This window comes from Vanacampus margaritifer, chromosome 1 (assembly GCF_051991255.1).
Source record: "Vanacampus margaritifer isolate UIUO_Vmar chromosome 1, RoL_Vmar_1.0, whole genome shotgun sequence".
NCBI lineage: Eukaryota > Metazoa > Chordata > Actinopteri > Syngnathiformes > Syngnathidae > Vanacampus > Vanacampus margaritifer.
This window is the reverse complement of record NC_135432.1, coordinates 51818938-51835943: the sequence shown is the minus strand read 5'-3', so window position 1 is coordinate 51835943 and position 17006 is coordinate 51818938. Positions and strand designations below refer to the sequence as shown.

General features: G+C 39.5%; 1 protein-coding gene across 1 annotated transcript in view; it reads left to right on the top strand.

Annotated features, from left to right (window-relative positions):
- The window catches only part of daam2 (dishevelled associated activator of morphogenesis 2), a 94791-nt gene extending 78602 nt beyond the window's left edge, over nucleotides 1-16189 (top strand). The window contains exons 18-26 of the mRNA XM_077583042.1: nucleotides 941-1025; nucleotides 1419-1525; nucleotides 2080-2168; nucleotides 4778-4946; nucleotides 6246-6353; nucleotides 6500-6560; nucleotides 6776-6907; nucleotides 10707-10877; nucleotides 12907-16189. Coding sequence (XP_077439168.1) covers nucleotides 941-1025; nucleotides 1419-1525; nucleotides 2080-2168; nucleotides 4778-4946; nucleotides 6246-6353; nucleotides 6500-6560; nucleotides 6776-6907; nucleotides 10707-10877; nucleotides 12907-13128 — 1144 coding nt within the window. The 3' untranslated portion in view covers nucleotides 13129-16189. The remainder of the gene's footprint in view (nucleotides 1-940; nucleotides 1026-1418; nucleotides 1526-2079; nucleotides 2169-4777; nucleotides 4947-6245; nucleotides 6354-6499; nucleotides 6561-6775; nucleotides 6908-10706; nucleotides 10878-12906) is intronic.
- The last annotated feature ends 817 nt before the right edge of the window (nucleotides 16190-17006 follow it).

Here is a 17006-nt window from a genome sequence, read left to right as displayed (position 1 = left end):
TTGAGGTACTTCATTTACTAATGTGGTCAATAGGCTGGCAGGCATAGGTCGTCCTCTAGTTATGAACATTCGACTTGCGAACATTCATAGATACGAACAAACACTGAATGATGACAATAAATGCTATACAATGCCGTATTGCACTTGCAAGTTCTTATTTTTAAGTGTGCGCCACATCATATATTATAGTATTGTACTGTACTGTAGTTCCCCTTTCTGCCACAACCCTACTGGGCAGCACTGCGCAATATTAGCATCTCATCTCTCACATTTTCCCTCTTTGTCTGTCTCGTCTCTCTCGCTCAGCCACTGTGTGGCGCACTGGCACTGTAATTTGCACCTTTCCATGCAAGTTAACATTATGCAAGTAAACTTTGTTTAGCATGGCTGATAAGGTAAAGGCTAATGCTACGCACTGTGTGTCTCACGTGTGGTTGATCGCTGGGTTGACTCCAGACTGACGTTGCTTCAAGGGGAGAAGTTTTAAGAGTTTTAAGATTGCTATTCTCTCTAGTAACTTGTGGTTGTATTGGCTGCTAAATGCTAACTTGGACAGTTCAACAGATGTAAACAAGTTAATCCACTCACCAGAAATGTATGCCAACTTCCTCGTTTCCCATCATCATCATGCTACCTCTTTTTTTCTTTTTTCTTTTTTCTTTTTTATCAAAGTCCCAGCCGGTAAAGAGTAGCTGGCTCAGTCCAAAGTACTGCAATGATATTTTCCCACATTGTTTTATGACTATACAGCATATGTCTATGCAGTGTATACTGTATATAATTTCATTTTATTTAAGTTGTTTCATTTTGTAACTCGACTTACGAACAGCCTCTCGCAGCCCATTGTGTTCGTAAGGTGAGGACTACCTGTACCTAATGAAGTAGCGTGTGAGTGTATTTTGCAATGATTAACCACACATTTTGGTCTCTATTTGTCAAGATTAAAAATGAGCAACGAGGAGATCAAGAGGGCAATCCTAGAGATGGATGAGCGAGAAGAGTTGGCCAAAGATATGCTGGAGCAGGTGAGCCTTGACTGCATATATGAACATCAGACTCGTACATACTCATGTAACAAGACAGGGATGTTATACTGCAAATGATTTTTTTTTTTAAGGAGTACTTTTATCTGTGGATCACTGATATTGTTTGTTGATGTGCGCCACTATTTTACTGCTTCATTTTTTCCAAGCAATTTCTTGTTCTGAAGGCATTTCCAAAGAACAGCAAAGTACAAAAATCATAAACCACGATTGTTTTTGGCACGGATATCAAATCCACCAAGAGATATGCACAATGCATAAATGTTTATTGTGCTAGATAAGAGGTTCCACCATTAAATTTATACTAGCTACTATATAAAAATGAGGCATTCATTCACTGTTACTTGCATGTGCGTGTTTTTTTTTTTTAATAAGTTGTTGAAGTTCATCCCAGAGAAGAGTGACATTGATCTCCTGGAGGAGCACAAACATGAGCTGGAGCGCATGGCCCGAGCGGATCGCTTCCTGTTTGAAATGAGCAGGTACACGATTGCTCAATGCTTTTCATCCAGTTAAGACTTGAATGTGAGCTTTTGTTTCCTGTGTTCTGTAAAAAAAAAACTGTGGCAAAACTTAGTCAGCCTAGTTTGTTTCTGGGTGATATTAGATTATAATCACATGATTTCTCATTGCAAAGTTTAATTCCAGTTTAACTGTCAGTTCATTTTCCATGCAATACATCTCTTAACCATCACACACGTGCATAAAAGGGTCCGATGGCAGGACAAGCATCAACGGAATGGCACTGAGGGAGTGTCACAAACAAACAGTGGCCGCTTTGCTATTGTGGAACAGTCGACACTGTTTCGACAAGATGATGAAAGACTCTTACTTCCTTTTGTGCACTATTATACTGTCCACTGTATTTCCATTTGACCACATCTCTTTCACGCTGTGGAATATATTTCAGAGTCTACTGTTTAATATTGCCAGATCACTCCTACCCACTTCCTCAGTTTAAAACACATTAATCAAACAAAGTTATTGGTTGAAGTTTGAATTATTTTTCTTGTTCTTCTTCCTTTCCTATCATTAGAATTGACCACTACCAGCAGAGACTGCAGGCTCTTTTCTTTAAGAAGAAGTTTGCAGAGCGCCTCGCTGAAACCAAGCCAAAGGTCGAAGGTGAGGAAGTCAATATATTAAGCATGTATTCACTTATATTTAAAAGTACATACACCACTCATATATGAGTACACCCCAACATGTTTGTAAGAACACCTTTAGTTTCCTTTTAAAATCAAGATTTTTTTTTATGTGATACTATACTACAAAATACTTCCACAAATGTGAGCCATTGATTACAAACAATATTTGTTAATTAGTGTGCACACAAAAAAAGTAGTTTTCTTACAAATTTGTTAAAGAACATTTTGCTCAAATAAGTAGAACCCGAGAAAAAGACTGACAACTTGTTAATTCCAGGCCTAGTAGACATGTTGCTATCCATAACAGTCATGTTTTCATTTGATTAAACTGAAGATTTTTTAATCTATGCATTCTATTACCTTACTTTCATGTTGTGAGTTAAGCCCATATTTTACAGAAAACATTTAGTCAAAATTTTGGAAATTGTTCTTTAGTTCATTGAGATATTGAATAAAATCTTACAATTCTTCGAAGGAAGTGTACTTAGATATGCTGAGCACTGTATTTTGTTTCAAAATAGGCTCAGAATGCTCTTTTAGGTTTATTCTTAAAGGGGAAGTCAACCCAAAAATTTTATTTTCAGTAATATGTTATATGCAGCACCAATAGTCTAAACATGGTATTCTGATCAATATTATGTTGGTGGAATATGAATTAAGCAGCAAAATCCACCCATTTTTATCCATCCCATTGGGGCAGTAAAATGTCCGTCACCGGTTTTCAAAATGAGCATCGGAATCAAATTTATTGTCATTGCACATGCACAAGTACATAGCAATGAAATTACACTTAACTTAAAAACAATGACCACAGAGAGGGAGACAGGACGGCAAGGCCTTGTCGGTATTCACTCCGGAATCTTAGAGTGAAAAATGAGATGAGAGGGAAAAGTAGAGAGGCAAAAAGTCAAAACTCTTGCCATGTTCCATCATGAAACATGGTAACAGCATTGTAAAATAAAAAATCCTCGCATGCATAGTGTAAATGGACAATACAACAAATCTTTAGACTTTAACATGCAGGAGATGGTGAGGAAGTAATTTTTCGGGGGGGAGGAGGTACCCAGCTGGTATGCAGCTCTATCTCACAGTGCTGCGCAGCATGGAGTGACCTTCACAGGGGGGAAACTGGGGGAGCAGAAGGTGTTGAAGTTTCAAGTGTCCCAGCTGATGTATTCAGTCGAAGGACACAGGATGTAGGGAGGAGGTGAGGGAAAGTGTCCGGCATCATTCCTTCCAGGAGAGAAGTCAAGCCCTGAGCAACTCTGATGTCATTTTCACTCACCAGCAAGTGGCAAAATGGCCGCCCTCCTGGGTTAGGATTTATTTTTTTAAGGTGATTTTTGACAAATTTGAGTTGACGTTCTCTTAAAACAACCAAATTCAGGCAGCTGTGAAGTCAGAAATGCCGTTTTGCACTTGGGTTGCTTTGCAGCTCAAATGGAGCAGAAGTTTCCACTTATTAGAACATGTTTTTAGGGCAAGCTAACAATGTAATACTGTAAGATTGTCACGTGCAATAACAATGTCATCAGCATTGGTGAACATTGTCGACATTGTGTGTGCCTGGGTCACTGAGGGCGTCCTTTAAATTGCAAGTGGGCTTGCAGGTTACCACGGAGGATGTTTTGGAAAGCTGGCCCTTGTTGGGAGGGAAAAAGCCTTTGCTCATAAACATGCAGCTCGGCTCAAAAACCTGAAAGGGTGGGTGGGGGTGGGGGGGGGGGGGTCCCCGGTCATGTGTGCTCACATGCTTGTTGTTTTTTAGCCGATAGTTTAATTGTGTATGCTGCAGCATTTGTTGTGGAATGAGATCAAATAGAATGTATCTTGTGACGTTTCTGGCCGACAGGATTGGAAAGAAAACAGAAGCCTAATCCTGCAAGGATTGGGTTGGGATCCAAGCCTCTTGAAATCTTTGTTGTCGGATCCAAATGTTCCCAAACCGCACATGCGAAATTTTCAATCACGTTGCGTTGTGTTACCCCAGAGGAGACAATTTTGTGGACCACCCAGCTTGTTTAATAGAATTTTCAGTCAACGGAGCAAAGTTCATCCAGGCTGTTGTGCATCATAGCAAATATTGCGAGCAGAGACCGAAGAATGATTCTCATGCTCTCTCGTGGCACGATGAACTGGAACAATAACAGTATTGATTGTAATGGTTTTAGCATTCACACTGAGGTTTTTCTCTGCGGAGAAAGGGAAGCACCTGCCGTTTGCCAGCAAAGTTTGTTCTCTCGGGGGGGAAATGCCGACGGCTCAGAGTTTGGAACTTTCCCTTCTTCTCTTTGCTGTTATTTATAGAAGTGGATAGAATGGCTTGATGGGCTTCCCCATCGAGCTGCTTACTTTGTAAAAAGCCTTGTTGATCAATTATTGTGATGGATGTTGAGGTTATGGAAACTGTACAATATTAGTCTAGTTCAACTAGCTGATGTTCTAATCTAGTGGAAGACATTACATTGAGTAGACCTAATGTAGTATGAATTTCAAAAGTTAAGTGACATGCTTAACAAATGTTCTCTCAATCACCACTGGTAAGATTCTCGCCATTGCCTCCTCTCATTCCATTTTCTCTCACAGCCATTCTGAATGCTTCCAAGGAGGTGGTCCGGAGCAAAAGGCTCACTCAGATCTTAGAGGTTGTGCTCGCCTTCGGCAACTTCATGAACAAGGGCCAGCGGGGAAATGCCTTTGGCTTCAAGGTCTCCAGCCTCAATAAGATTGCTGACACCAAGTCCAGCATAGACAGGTGAGTTCTTAGAATGAACTGGATGGAACTTTATTGAGACATTAGAACAGATCAATCACTGCAGAGATCTGTTTCCATTCAAGATACAAACATTTCCACCAGACGTCCTTTAGACGCAAACTGTCTTCACATTTGTCATGTTTGGTCCCGTTGAAGCAATCGGGTAGAGAGGCTCTGGTAGTGCAGTGCATTTAGTTATCTGTGAACATTATCATGCGAACACATAGGCAGACTGAGTTTTCGTGCGTCTCTCTGCACGAAAAAAAAAAAACATTTATGCTGTCATGTCTCCTCCATCTGGGTGGGTAGGTAACAAAAGTGCTTATTTAAAAAAATAAGAATTTAAGTACCTCTTCTTTTTTTTTACATAGCTGCTAACAATAGCTAAATAAAAGGATTCATTGACGACGTTTACATGCAGTCAATATTTGGGTTCATGTCAAAATTGTGGTTTCTAAAACATTTGTGTGAATGGACAGAGTTACTCCCGTACGCACAACTTGATATAAACCGCGACGACGGACAACATTGCGCAAATACATGTCATTTCTGCTTCTTTTTTTACAGTAAATAACTGACATATTCATGTCACTCACCACACTAAAAAAGTAGTCAGTTTCCTCCTCACTCCAAAAGTCGTGTTTATGTCCTGCGTAAGCATGTTTCACCATTTTTGTTTACCTTTGCTTGTGTATTTACGGTTGGTTGTGCACCAGATCCGCGGACTGATATACATACAGTGTGTAATTTTCTTCGTAGAGACAGAAAAAAAATGAGAACACTGCAGAGAAGGCAATGTATTAAAGTTAGGGTCATTTAGCAAGTGGCAACGTAATCAAGTTTCCTTGTGAAATACAAACCGGATATTCGTATGACTAAATGTTCGGGTTAGAAAAGGGGTACCCCAGGGGTCTTATTCGGGTTTTTAAAACCCCAGTGGCCCATTGGCTGAAATAATTGACAACCTCCTCTTATTTATTTATTTATTTTTTTCAATTTAGAGTTAGGCTAGACCTTTGTAATGTGTTCTCTTGAAGATATTTTAGACAATCGAACACTTCCCCCTTGGTGAAAATAGTTTTGGGAAGGCACTTTTCCACATAGCGCCCCCTAAGCATAATAGCATCAAACATCAGATCTGGTGGCTCTCTCATCCACATTAGTGACCTCAAAATGTGTAAATATTACCAAATGAATGGACAAACAATCCCAAAGCAACAATTTAACATCTCCTATGTTGAGTGCAGGTGTGTTTGTGTTTCAATCTCAATTCTGTGTTTTCCATTCACAATCTCCCAGGAACATCACCATGTTGCACTACCTGATCATGATCTTCGAAAAGAATTACCATGACACGCTGCACATCCATCTGGACCTCAACAGCATACCAGAGGCTGCAAAAGTCAAGTGAGTTCAATCGTACGGCAGCATGTTGGTGAAAAGACACTCTTACCAAATCTCCAAAGGTCACGGAAGCAAGAACAGCTAAATGAAGCCTTAAATGTGCCCGAATGTTCACTTTGTTCTTTGTGTGTTTCTTTTATGCTTCTCAGTTTGGCAGAGTTGGAAAAAGAGGTGCATAGCATAAAAAGTGGACTGAAGGCTCTTGAGGCGGTGAGTTTGTGTTTCCTCCCACTGGTTTTTATCATCCCTGTAATTAGGTTTTAGGGCAAGGCACAAATTAACAGCAATTTTTTAATGTAGTGATGGTCCTAAAATACACCAAATGTCTTGTTTATTTGCGGGGGAAAGGCACTTTATACATTTAATAAAGAGCATCACTCATAAGTAGCCAATGTTTAGTTACAAAGTTTGTTTGTTTTTTCCAGGAGCTGCACTACCAGCAGAGCAGGACGAGGGAACGTGGAGATAAGTTTGTGGCTGTGATTGGTGACTTCATCACCGTGGCTGGCTTCAGCTTCTCTGAACTGGAGGATCAGTTGAGCGAGGCCAAGGACAAGGTAACCGCAAAACCAGCCAGACGTGCAGTCAAAAAGTGTTTGACAGCCCGTGTGGGTGGCTGGAAACTTGTGTTATTGACCAACCTTGTTAGATAGGGAAGAGAAGGGATGATGAAAGACTCCAATCTCAAGGGAGAAACCATAAAAGTTTCTTTGTCCGCTGTGATCATTTCTACAATGATGGGGAAACCCAAGACTGAACTGTTAGCTTGGATTCCTCCATTGTCTTCTCTTTGAGTGACTGTTTTCACATTTCCTCTTTCCAGCTTTAGTCAACTGGGACAAAATGCATATAAAGTCGGCTGGCTCTCTTACCGATTGATTTAAATGTGCAAATACTACAAGAAAAAGATAGTTTAAAAAGATTTGCAGACTTTGCACAACTTAATGCTGACATGTTTGCAATCAATTATTTTAATCCGCCTTTTCATTTTCCAAAGCGCCCCTGATCAGCGTGTGATAAATGAGGAGGGGGAGAAGCGGCTCCAAGTAAAGCTTCCTTTCCACTTCGTTATTTGTCAGTGGGGGATTTAGAGGGAAAAGGAGCCTGTTGGGATGTCAGTGGTAAAGAAACAGGGGAGCAGGACACCAGTTACAGATGAGGGGAAGAAAAGAACCTCTGTTCACTGGGCCAGACTCTAAACATGCACAACTTTATGCGTGTCTGACTGAAAATGGTTAAAATTGCTTTACGCTCCACCACACTTTTGAGGGCACAAAGGTGAGAGGAGACTACAATTTGTAGGAACTGTACATGTTCTGTGTCCATCAAAATTGGTAGTCAACTTGTAAATGGCAGCCATATTGCATTTGCAAATTACGTGACTATATTACATGTCTATATTTGGATTGTGATGGGGCGTTTTCCAATTAGTTCAGTAGTTCTAACTTCTTACCGTGTTTTTTCTATAAGTCACACTTTTTGTTCATAGGTTGGCTGTTCCTGCGACTTATACTTCAGAGCGACTTATACATAAAATAAATATACAGGGTGTGTAGTTTCACAGACAGCCACAAGAGGACACTCTAAACTTATGCATCTTCCTAATTATGCATTTTTGGCCGAGTGCCACTTATACTCAGAAGTGACTAATAGTCCGGAAAATATGGTAACCTTGTTTCCTAAGCGTGTTCACCAAACACATCTTTATTGAAAAATATATTTTTCAACTGGCTGTTAACACTCAATGCTAAAAAGGACAATAGAAAATTTAAGAAAAAATATAGTCAAATAAGAAAATTATTACTTCAAATAAGCAAAATTATCTGCCACCGAACAAGAAAATTTTATTTAAATTTACCTGTAAGATTTTGAAAAATAAGAAAACCAACCACAGTGGTCTATAAACTTTATAATGACTTTTTTTAAGCTGTAATAAATAGAACTATTTTCTTAAATTACATAAGTATTGTTTTTACGCTCGGATAACTTAGCCTGAGTGTCAAGCAGGGAGGTAACAGGTCCCATTTTTATTGTCTTTGGTAAGACGCAGCCGGGGATTGAACCCACTACGTCCAAGTCTGAAGGTAGGCAACTTGACCACTAGACTACTGACCACTGGTACTGGAACACGGAAAAATAAGCTTAGTGAATCTAACAAAACTAACCACTATATTGCACTTTTGTCTGATTGTTTTCATACTTGTATTTTTTTCCCATTTATATTATTACTAGATTATGCAAAATCTTAAAATAAGAAAATTCAACTCATGAAACCCAAGTTCAGAGCCTTTGATGTTGGTTGGTTGTCATCTTAAAATGTGGGAAATGCTTGTTTTACTTAAAACTGGCTGTTAACACTCATTGCCAAGACTGCTTGATCAAATAAGATAATTAAGTAATAACTAATGAGTACCTTATATAAAGCAGAATGATCTTGTCTGACAATTTCATTTTAAGTAAAAATAACTTGTAAAGCAAAATAAGCACATTTTGGTAAAATTTAAGAAATTATATATTAAGATTTCAGTTTTTGCAGTGTAAAATCTGATTTCATTTTCAAATTCAAGACATATGTTTTACTCGTGAACAAAATGAACACGAAAAGTAGTTTTTTCATCAAATCTTTCACCTTGAATTCAGGAAGTGTTGTGTTCTTGTATCGTAGTCTCCATCTCCATGCATCTTAATGAAGCACTCCAAGATAGCTAGTTGTGCTGGACATTGCAAAAAATCCAGTTGGGATTATGACTCGCATAATTCAGTTCAACGCAATATATTTATAGAGCACTTTCTTTCAAACAACCGCTGCTATTTTCTTAAGATAGAACCCAGGAGCCGCAGACACAATGAAAACAGCAGAGGCCCCAGAATTGAGCCCTGTGGAACACAATACATTCCGATATACATATGAATTCATATTGTTTATACCGTTTTCTGAGTTTGGTCATGTGACGTTCGCAAGCTGCAACTGTTGGCAGCGCTTATGAGCCATACAATTTTTTTTTTTTTTTACCTGTGTGTGTGTGTGCGTGTGTGTGTGTGTGTGTGTGTGTGTGTGTGTGTGTGTGTGTGTACGTGCGTGCGTATGACAGATACACACAGACCAGCTTCAGTCATTACTACATTACATTTCAAGGGATTACACTTGTTCAAGGTCAGGAGGGTTACTGGGCCGCAGGTTTCCAGAGGATGGGGGGATTTTCCCCTCTAATCAAGAGAGATTTGTTTGCTTTATCCTTTGCAACACGTGCACATGCCCACACACACACACACACACACACACACACACACACGCACGCACACACAGGACTGATTTTCTTTTTTCAAGCTGCCTATTGTATGTGTGTATGACGTGCGAATAAAATATAAATTATGAGTGTGAGTGTAAATGTGGGATGCAAATGGCAGGCTCAGGTTGTTAGCTCCTATAGTTTGAGTTGTAACACTGAAAGCATTATTCATTCATCTGTTGAAGCGCTTACAGGCTTTTAACGTTCGAGCACGCCAATTATGCGTGTAATGAATTTTAAACGACGTTATTCGCAGCAAGCTTGAGTTGAAGTGCTGGAATGCTGTCGAGGCAAAGCAGCATGTTGTTTGCGTATGTTTACTCATCTTGCATTGAGATTCTGCTCTCATTCAATTAAACAAAACACGCATTCGAGATGCACACGGTAGCAAAAAAACAAACCAGGCATGTTGGGGCAGCATTTTGAAATGCGGGGAGCACAGTGGCGTAGTGATTAACACAGTCTGGGTTCTGAGTTTGAATCTAGAGTGTTGTTGGATCATAAAATAATCATGGAAAACTCGTATGTCAGGTTAGGAGTATGGATGTAAAATACATAAATTACAATATGATGATATTTCTTGTCAAATGAGTTCCATTTTGCCTCAGCATGTATTTATCTCCTGATTCTGGTTGCACCCATGTCGAGCGCAGGAAAACCGATTTGACCAGAAACTTAATTAGAGGAGGGAAATTGATGTTTTGGTTGCTATAATGAGCAGCCCATAATAACCGGATGGTTGTACATTACTGGAAAAGAAGCCCAACGATCACACCTCATATTACAAGCAGTTCATAAGCACGTTTTTACTGCTCGCTCTCTATCTTGGATGTTTAACTTTTTTTGTATGTAAATGAAGTTATAGGGGTGTTAGGATTTGCCAAAGTACCTTTTAAACATTTGCCATTAAGACTGCAAGACATAAATGTCCTTGAACAGAGAGGAAATGCTGCGCAAAACATTTCAGGTCACCTGAGGTCATTGAACTCTTGTCAGAAAGTGTTATCTTTGCCGATCTCTCAAAAAGGAGCGCGAAATGACGAGCGTGCTTCTTCTCTCTGCGCAGTTCACCAAATCTCTCAAGCACTTTGGCGAAGACGAAGGGAGGATGCAGCCCGACGAGTTCTTTGGGATCTTCGACACATTCTTGCAGTCGTTCGGCGAAGCCCGGCAAGACCTGGAGAACATGCAGAGACGCAAGGACGAGGAGGAGAGGCGGGCGCGCATGGAGGCCATGGTGAGAGACCGACCCGTCCGCCAACTCAATGTTATGCTCAAGAGTATTTACCCAAAAATCTTCCTTCCACATTTTTCAACCAATTCAAACCATTTCACGTCAAATGAAGGAAATGACTTGTTTCCACGTCACAAATGTCCTTATTTCCCATACAAAAAATCTAGGGCTGTCAAAATTAAAGCATTAACTATGGAGATTAGTTTAACTCGGTTTTATTTACTTCCTCATACGGCCTATAACCTGCAGCCAAAATGGGACAAACACGGACTGTAGGTAGTTTTACTTTCAACTTGACTTGACACTTGTTGGAGAAATCTCAAGTCATTTGTGCACTCTAACAAAGCCAAATTCAATATTAGTTATACGCCTTTGGCACATCATCTCAAAGCAAAATCCCCTGCTCAAGTTCCCTCCACAGGGCCTCGCAAATCAACCCTTCTGAAGTGAGAATTTCTGAGAAATTGTTTCTATGAGGAAAAATATATGACCTGTAAAGCTTTGATTCTTTTGTTCAACAGTTTTATTTTACATGGGAAATATTCTATTCAAAGATAGTCTTTGAATCTAAATATACTTTCTATTTAATGATTTTTACGTTCCACAATTTTACTCACGTAAGTAAATCTGTTACAATCTTTGAAGTAGAAGCAGAAGTACAAAAATGGGATTAATCACGATTAACTGTGATTAATTCCGGAAAATCAATTATTATTTTTTTTTTAATTAGTTTTAAAAAATTTAAGCACTAAAAACGTTCCCATTGCAAAGTGGAATTGTTCAGTTCATTCGGGACATTTTGGGAACTATTTTCCACATTCCAAGAATGACACTTTTCACAATAAATTTACCAAATCTAAAAGATCATTTTCCCCACATTTTCAGTCTCCTTCCACATTTTTTTTACTGATTCAAATCTTTCCCATTTCAAAATACAAAAACTCGGCTCATTGAGGACATTTTCAAAATGTTCATAATAAAACTCCCAAATTTAGAGTGATTTTACAAATTTGCCTCATAGATTTCTTGATCCATTCAAAGCATTACAACTTGAAAATATTCACCTCATCTTGGGATCTATTTTCCACATTCCAAGAATTCACAGGTTCCGATTATCGATTCTGAACGATTTTAGATAAAAAATTCTTTGATTGACAATGATTTCTGCTTCAATTTATAGATAAGCAAAGAATCATAATGATCTACTCCAGTCTGACTCGCTAATGCTAATTAGCGCGCTACTCGTGGCACATTTATCACTCAAAAGAACGACTATTCATACAAAACGCTTCAGGATTGTACACAGAGAAGCATCTTAACATTCTACAATGCAAAAAAAAAACTTTTATTGGAATAACTTGATCATGACTTTTTGCTTCTATGTGGCTACAACTTAGCAGTGTATCAGAACGAGCAGAACCACACTGCCCCTAAGTGGCCAAATCGTGTTCAACATAAACAGTGCTCCCAATAAAGGCATACACAGACAAAGGGCAAGACAGTATTAAGTAATTGAAATAACATCGATTTTGGGACATTTAAAATCGATTCTGAATCATACTAAATGAGAATCGATTTATTGGCACACCCCTAGTAACCATATACCAAAATTTCTAAATGTTCATAAAAGCTCCCAAATTTAGAGAGATTTTACAAACTTACCTCATGCTTGTACCTTTCTTGGGCTGTTGAAAGAATTTGAAAATATTACGTTCATTCAGGACAAAGTTGATGTCACAATAAATTCCCAAATTTAAACAATGTTACTCTTAGGAACTATTTCCCAAATTCAGGATATCTTGCGATCTAGTTATCTCATTCCCAAATGTGACAGTAAAATTCCCATATTAAGAGATATGTTAAATCTTAAAATTTCTCTTCCACATTTCTTGATTCCAACCATTCCAACTTAAAGTCTCACATTCTGCATTTCCAACAATTCAGCATTCCGGCTCCACTTCAGAATGCCCATGAACCCGAAAAGTCCTTGTGTAGTCGTCCCCGTCTGAACAATCTCGTCTTGTCTTTGCAGCTGAAGGAGCAGCGCGAGCGGGAACGGCGCTCCAAGAAGAGCGGCGCCTCCGACGAGGTGGGCGGGGAATTTGACGACCTGGTGTCGGCGCTGCGTTCGGGCGAGGTTTTTGACAAGGACCTGAACAAATTCAAGCGCAACCGCAAGCGCTCAGTCAACCAGCTGGTGGAAGACGGCGGCAGCAGCGGGCGGGAACGAGCCGTCACAAAAGTCAACTACTAGGAGGAAAAAGCTCGGAGCCGATGTGGATCTCTCGTGGTGCGACTTCTCCACCTGCACGACCCGCCCCCCTCGGACGTTATGTGATCTCTCGATCCGGACGCATTGGCGGGCGGGCGCACATCACTGTGACACATCTTCACGCGACGTTGACCACTGTGCTTCATCTCCTCGCCATCTGCCACTTCCTGTTTCTCACCACTTGCCCCTCCCCCCGTCCGCCATCACGTGCTCACAGACGAAAAACAAGACAACGGATCGGGGATGAAGCTCACATCTGGAAACCATCACGTCGGGATGGAAGGTCTTGAAAATGCCAGTGAGGAATGATGCAGCTGGTGGTCACATGACTTCTTTGTTCTCCTTGCAGCATCAGTGTGTCAAATATCCACAACATTGTTCTGTGGCAGGAAGCAGTGCCAAAGCAGAAGAACCGTGTCCATGTATTCGCAAAACATGCCATTTGTATTGACCTCTAAAGAGATTGTTGTTTTCCGTGCATTTTGGGGCTTGTGTACTCAATTTCGACTTTTATTCTTTCATCTTTGCACTGCAGCTTCTCTTGTCTCGCCAGCCTGCACTTCATGTGCGTCCGCTCCGTCACAACTACAAACACCATGTAGGAATAAACACCACACAAGTGTTTGTTTCCATGCGCAGCTGCCAGCCACGCTCGGTAATGGGCCTTAAATAAGCGGCACAATTCAAAATAGCCTCCAGTCGTGCTGCCACTGGCCTTGACAGATTCTTATATCGTCTCGAAATGGTGCACACAACAATTGTAGAAAAACAATCTTGACTTCCAGGTTTGTGCTTGTTTGTTTGTTTGTCAATAAACCATTTTATAGGTGACCCGCTACTGCAAACACGGAAGTAGTGCTAGAAAGAATTTAATATATGCATTTCTGAAATCTTAGTAAATGTGATAAATGCTGCAACTTATGTGGTGGGCTCAGCGCAAGCACATTGTAGTTTGGTATGTTACCACCAGAGGGCAACATGTTCATACAAGTCATTGATGGGAGAACAGAAGAAAGTTGACAATGAAGAATAGAATATGACATTGCAATGCAAGATTGGCACCGAATGCAAGATGGCCACCTTTATTTGCCACAAGTTTGACCATCCGCAGTCATTTTTCTGTCAACATAAAAATACATCATTTTTTATCCACCAGCAGTCTCTTGGTCTTAGTGGATAAAATATTTAGTTTGACATGGATATCTAATATAATTTGCTCATCTTATTATTTTAAAGCACCAAGAGTGTAATAACAGTGTAATAACATTGTTATTACATATCAAGCATGTACTAACAGTTTTCAGTACTGTAATCCTGCTTCCTGCATCTGGATATCTAATATAATTTGCACAATTTATTATTTTAAAGCACCAACAGCTAATAAAAGTGTAATAACATTGTTATTACATACCAAGCACATACTAACAGTACAGTACTGCAATCCTGCTTCCTACGGCTCCCAATGCACTTGACTCAGCAAGCACTTGGTGTTAATCCAGTATAAAGTTTTGTAATGAGCTGAAGTTTCTCTCTTGTATATTTGTTGTCCTTCATCGTGTCGGCTTCTTTTGACCACACACCCACCTTCAAGTGCCTCGGACCCTTGTTTGCGCACAAGTACCATTCCTCTTTCTGTGTGGTGCTGCTAATGGATGTACAGTATAAAAACTGCAGCTGAAATCGGACTTATCAGAAGCATCGGCGCCTGCTTGCGTTCCTGTGCAGTAAATAATAAAAAGCAGCTTTGTAGCTGGACCCCAGGACGGTTAAGATTCACTTTTTGTGTCCCAAAATGAGTCTTAAAAGGGAAGGTTTCGTCTCTCAGCCCTCCCATTCATGTTTAGTTTTTATATTCTTTGAAGTCTTTGAATGTGTGGCCCACCTCGGAATGAAGCAATCTGTTGTCAACTGAAGTCAGAACCACTTTAACCAGCATCTTGTTTGTTTTTTCAGCTACTTCTTTATCGTTCCAATTACTATATCGAACTTTGGCAGAGCCTTTTCATGTCCGAATGCGGAGCTTTAACCCCATATTTTAGGGCAAACTATTTACTGCAACCTTGTCAGTATTATTACATGTGTGTTTTGTTCCACGTTTGGATGTTTATTATAGGCCATTGACTGGCTGATTTTGGAGTGTAACAGAAGGAACTCAAGAGGAATGACATTAGTAGCTTTTTTTCAATGCACTTTTATTACGGGACATTTCCATTTGCAATGTTATTTTGAGGGTTTCGACTTCTTTGAACTGCAAAAAAAAAAAAAGTGTTGTAAAATGTCAAAAGAGGACAGGGGCAAGTAATTGGTAGTCCGGCTGGGCCGCTGGAAAAATGAGGGAAGAGAGACAGGATTGTGGAGGTCACAGGCCGTTTATGTCTGTGTCATTGGTTTTGGCATGTTTCAAAAAAATAAGTCAATAAAAATGGGGGAAGGTTTAGTTTACTGTCCAAACATGCACTTGGCATCAAGCGGCATGCCCAAAGAAGTGTGTACACAGCGTGATGTATTGAATTGAACCTTTCAATAGGAAGTTGCTTGCGCTATTAAAAAGAGAGAAAAAAAAAAGTTATTAAAGTTATACTTCACTTTATACTGCCTGAAAAATGTTGCACCCACTTTTTGGAGGCTGTATAATTGTGAGGAGTCAGTATTTTATATTGTTGAAAATAAGTACCCTTCACCGAAAGATGTACAGTTGGAAGAGGAAGAAAAAAAGTATTTTGTACACCATTCTTGATGTTTGAGATCAAACTAAAACACCATTAAAACGTTGAGGAATGTTGCATTTTCCTGTAAATTGTACCTCTATTTATTTGCCTTATTTAGTTTGCTATATTTTGTATGTACACAGCATTACAAAAAATATATATATATTAAAAAATATGATTAATACTGTGGTCTGTGTACGGTGGATAATTTTGAGACTTGTGTAAGATTGAGAAAATTTTTTGTTTTGTTTTTCATTTCTATAATGTTATTTTGTTTTGTATTTTTCTCACCCTGTGTCTTTTGTAGGGTTACAATAAACTTTTTGTCCCTTGCAGTCATTGTTTGCTCTTTCTTAACATTTAAGGCAAACTTATACATAAAATGGTATACATGTATATTTGTAATCTCTGGATGTTAAAGTTTACTAAAGGATGCATTGTATGTATTGTATGTGTATGTATACCTATACATTTACATATATGTTACAGCCTGAATTTGTGTCAATCAACAATACACAGTAAACCAAACAAAAATGGGAAATTTAATCTAATACAAGTATAATATAAATGTAACTAAAAGAAACTTTAAAAAGTACATTACTGTATACACATTTTATTTTATTTTTAAGATTGATTTATGTAATAAAATTATACAATATTTGAAAAATATATATATACTGTATATTTTTTATTCAGTAATTGCTGTGAAATAACAACTGCCGGGGAGCCACTATGGAGTCCCTGCTAGCAAACTCTTCAAAGTCACCATCCATGATTTGGCCAGTCTCTAGTCACAAGCAGAGCCATGGCCCCTTAATATTTCCACCTTGACAAGCACTTGCGGTAGAAGGGGAAAAGGATAGAATGGGTCCTGGGACCACTGGCCCCTAGAGCACCTATCCCAAACGTCCCCGCTGGAGTACGACGGGGTAATGAATGGTGTCCTTTGAAGCAAACAGTTTTACTTGGGCGTCCCCAAAATGCGACCAAATTGCTTCCACATCCGTAAGTGTAGTAGCCACTCGTCTGGCCTGAGTAGGTTGACCAGATGTCCCGTTTTGGCCTGGACACTGGATAGTCTAATTTTTTTTGCCTTGGGTCCTGCATCCCGACGGATTTCGCCAACCTCATTGTTTGGTCTTGTTTCTGGTG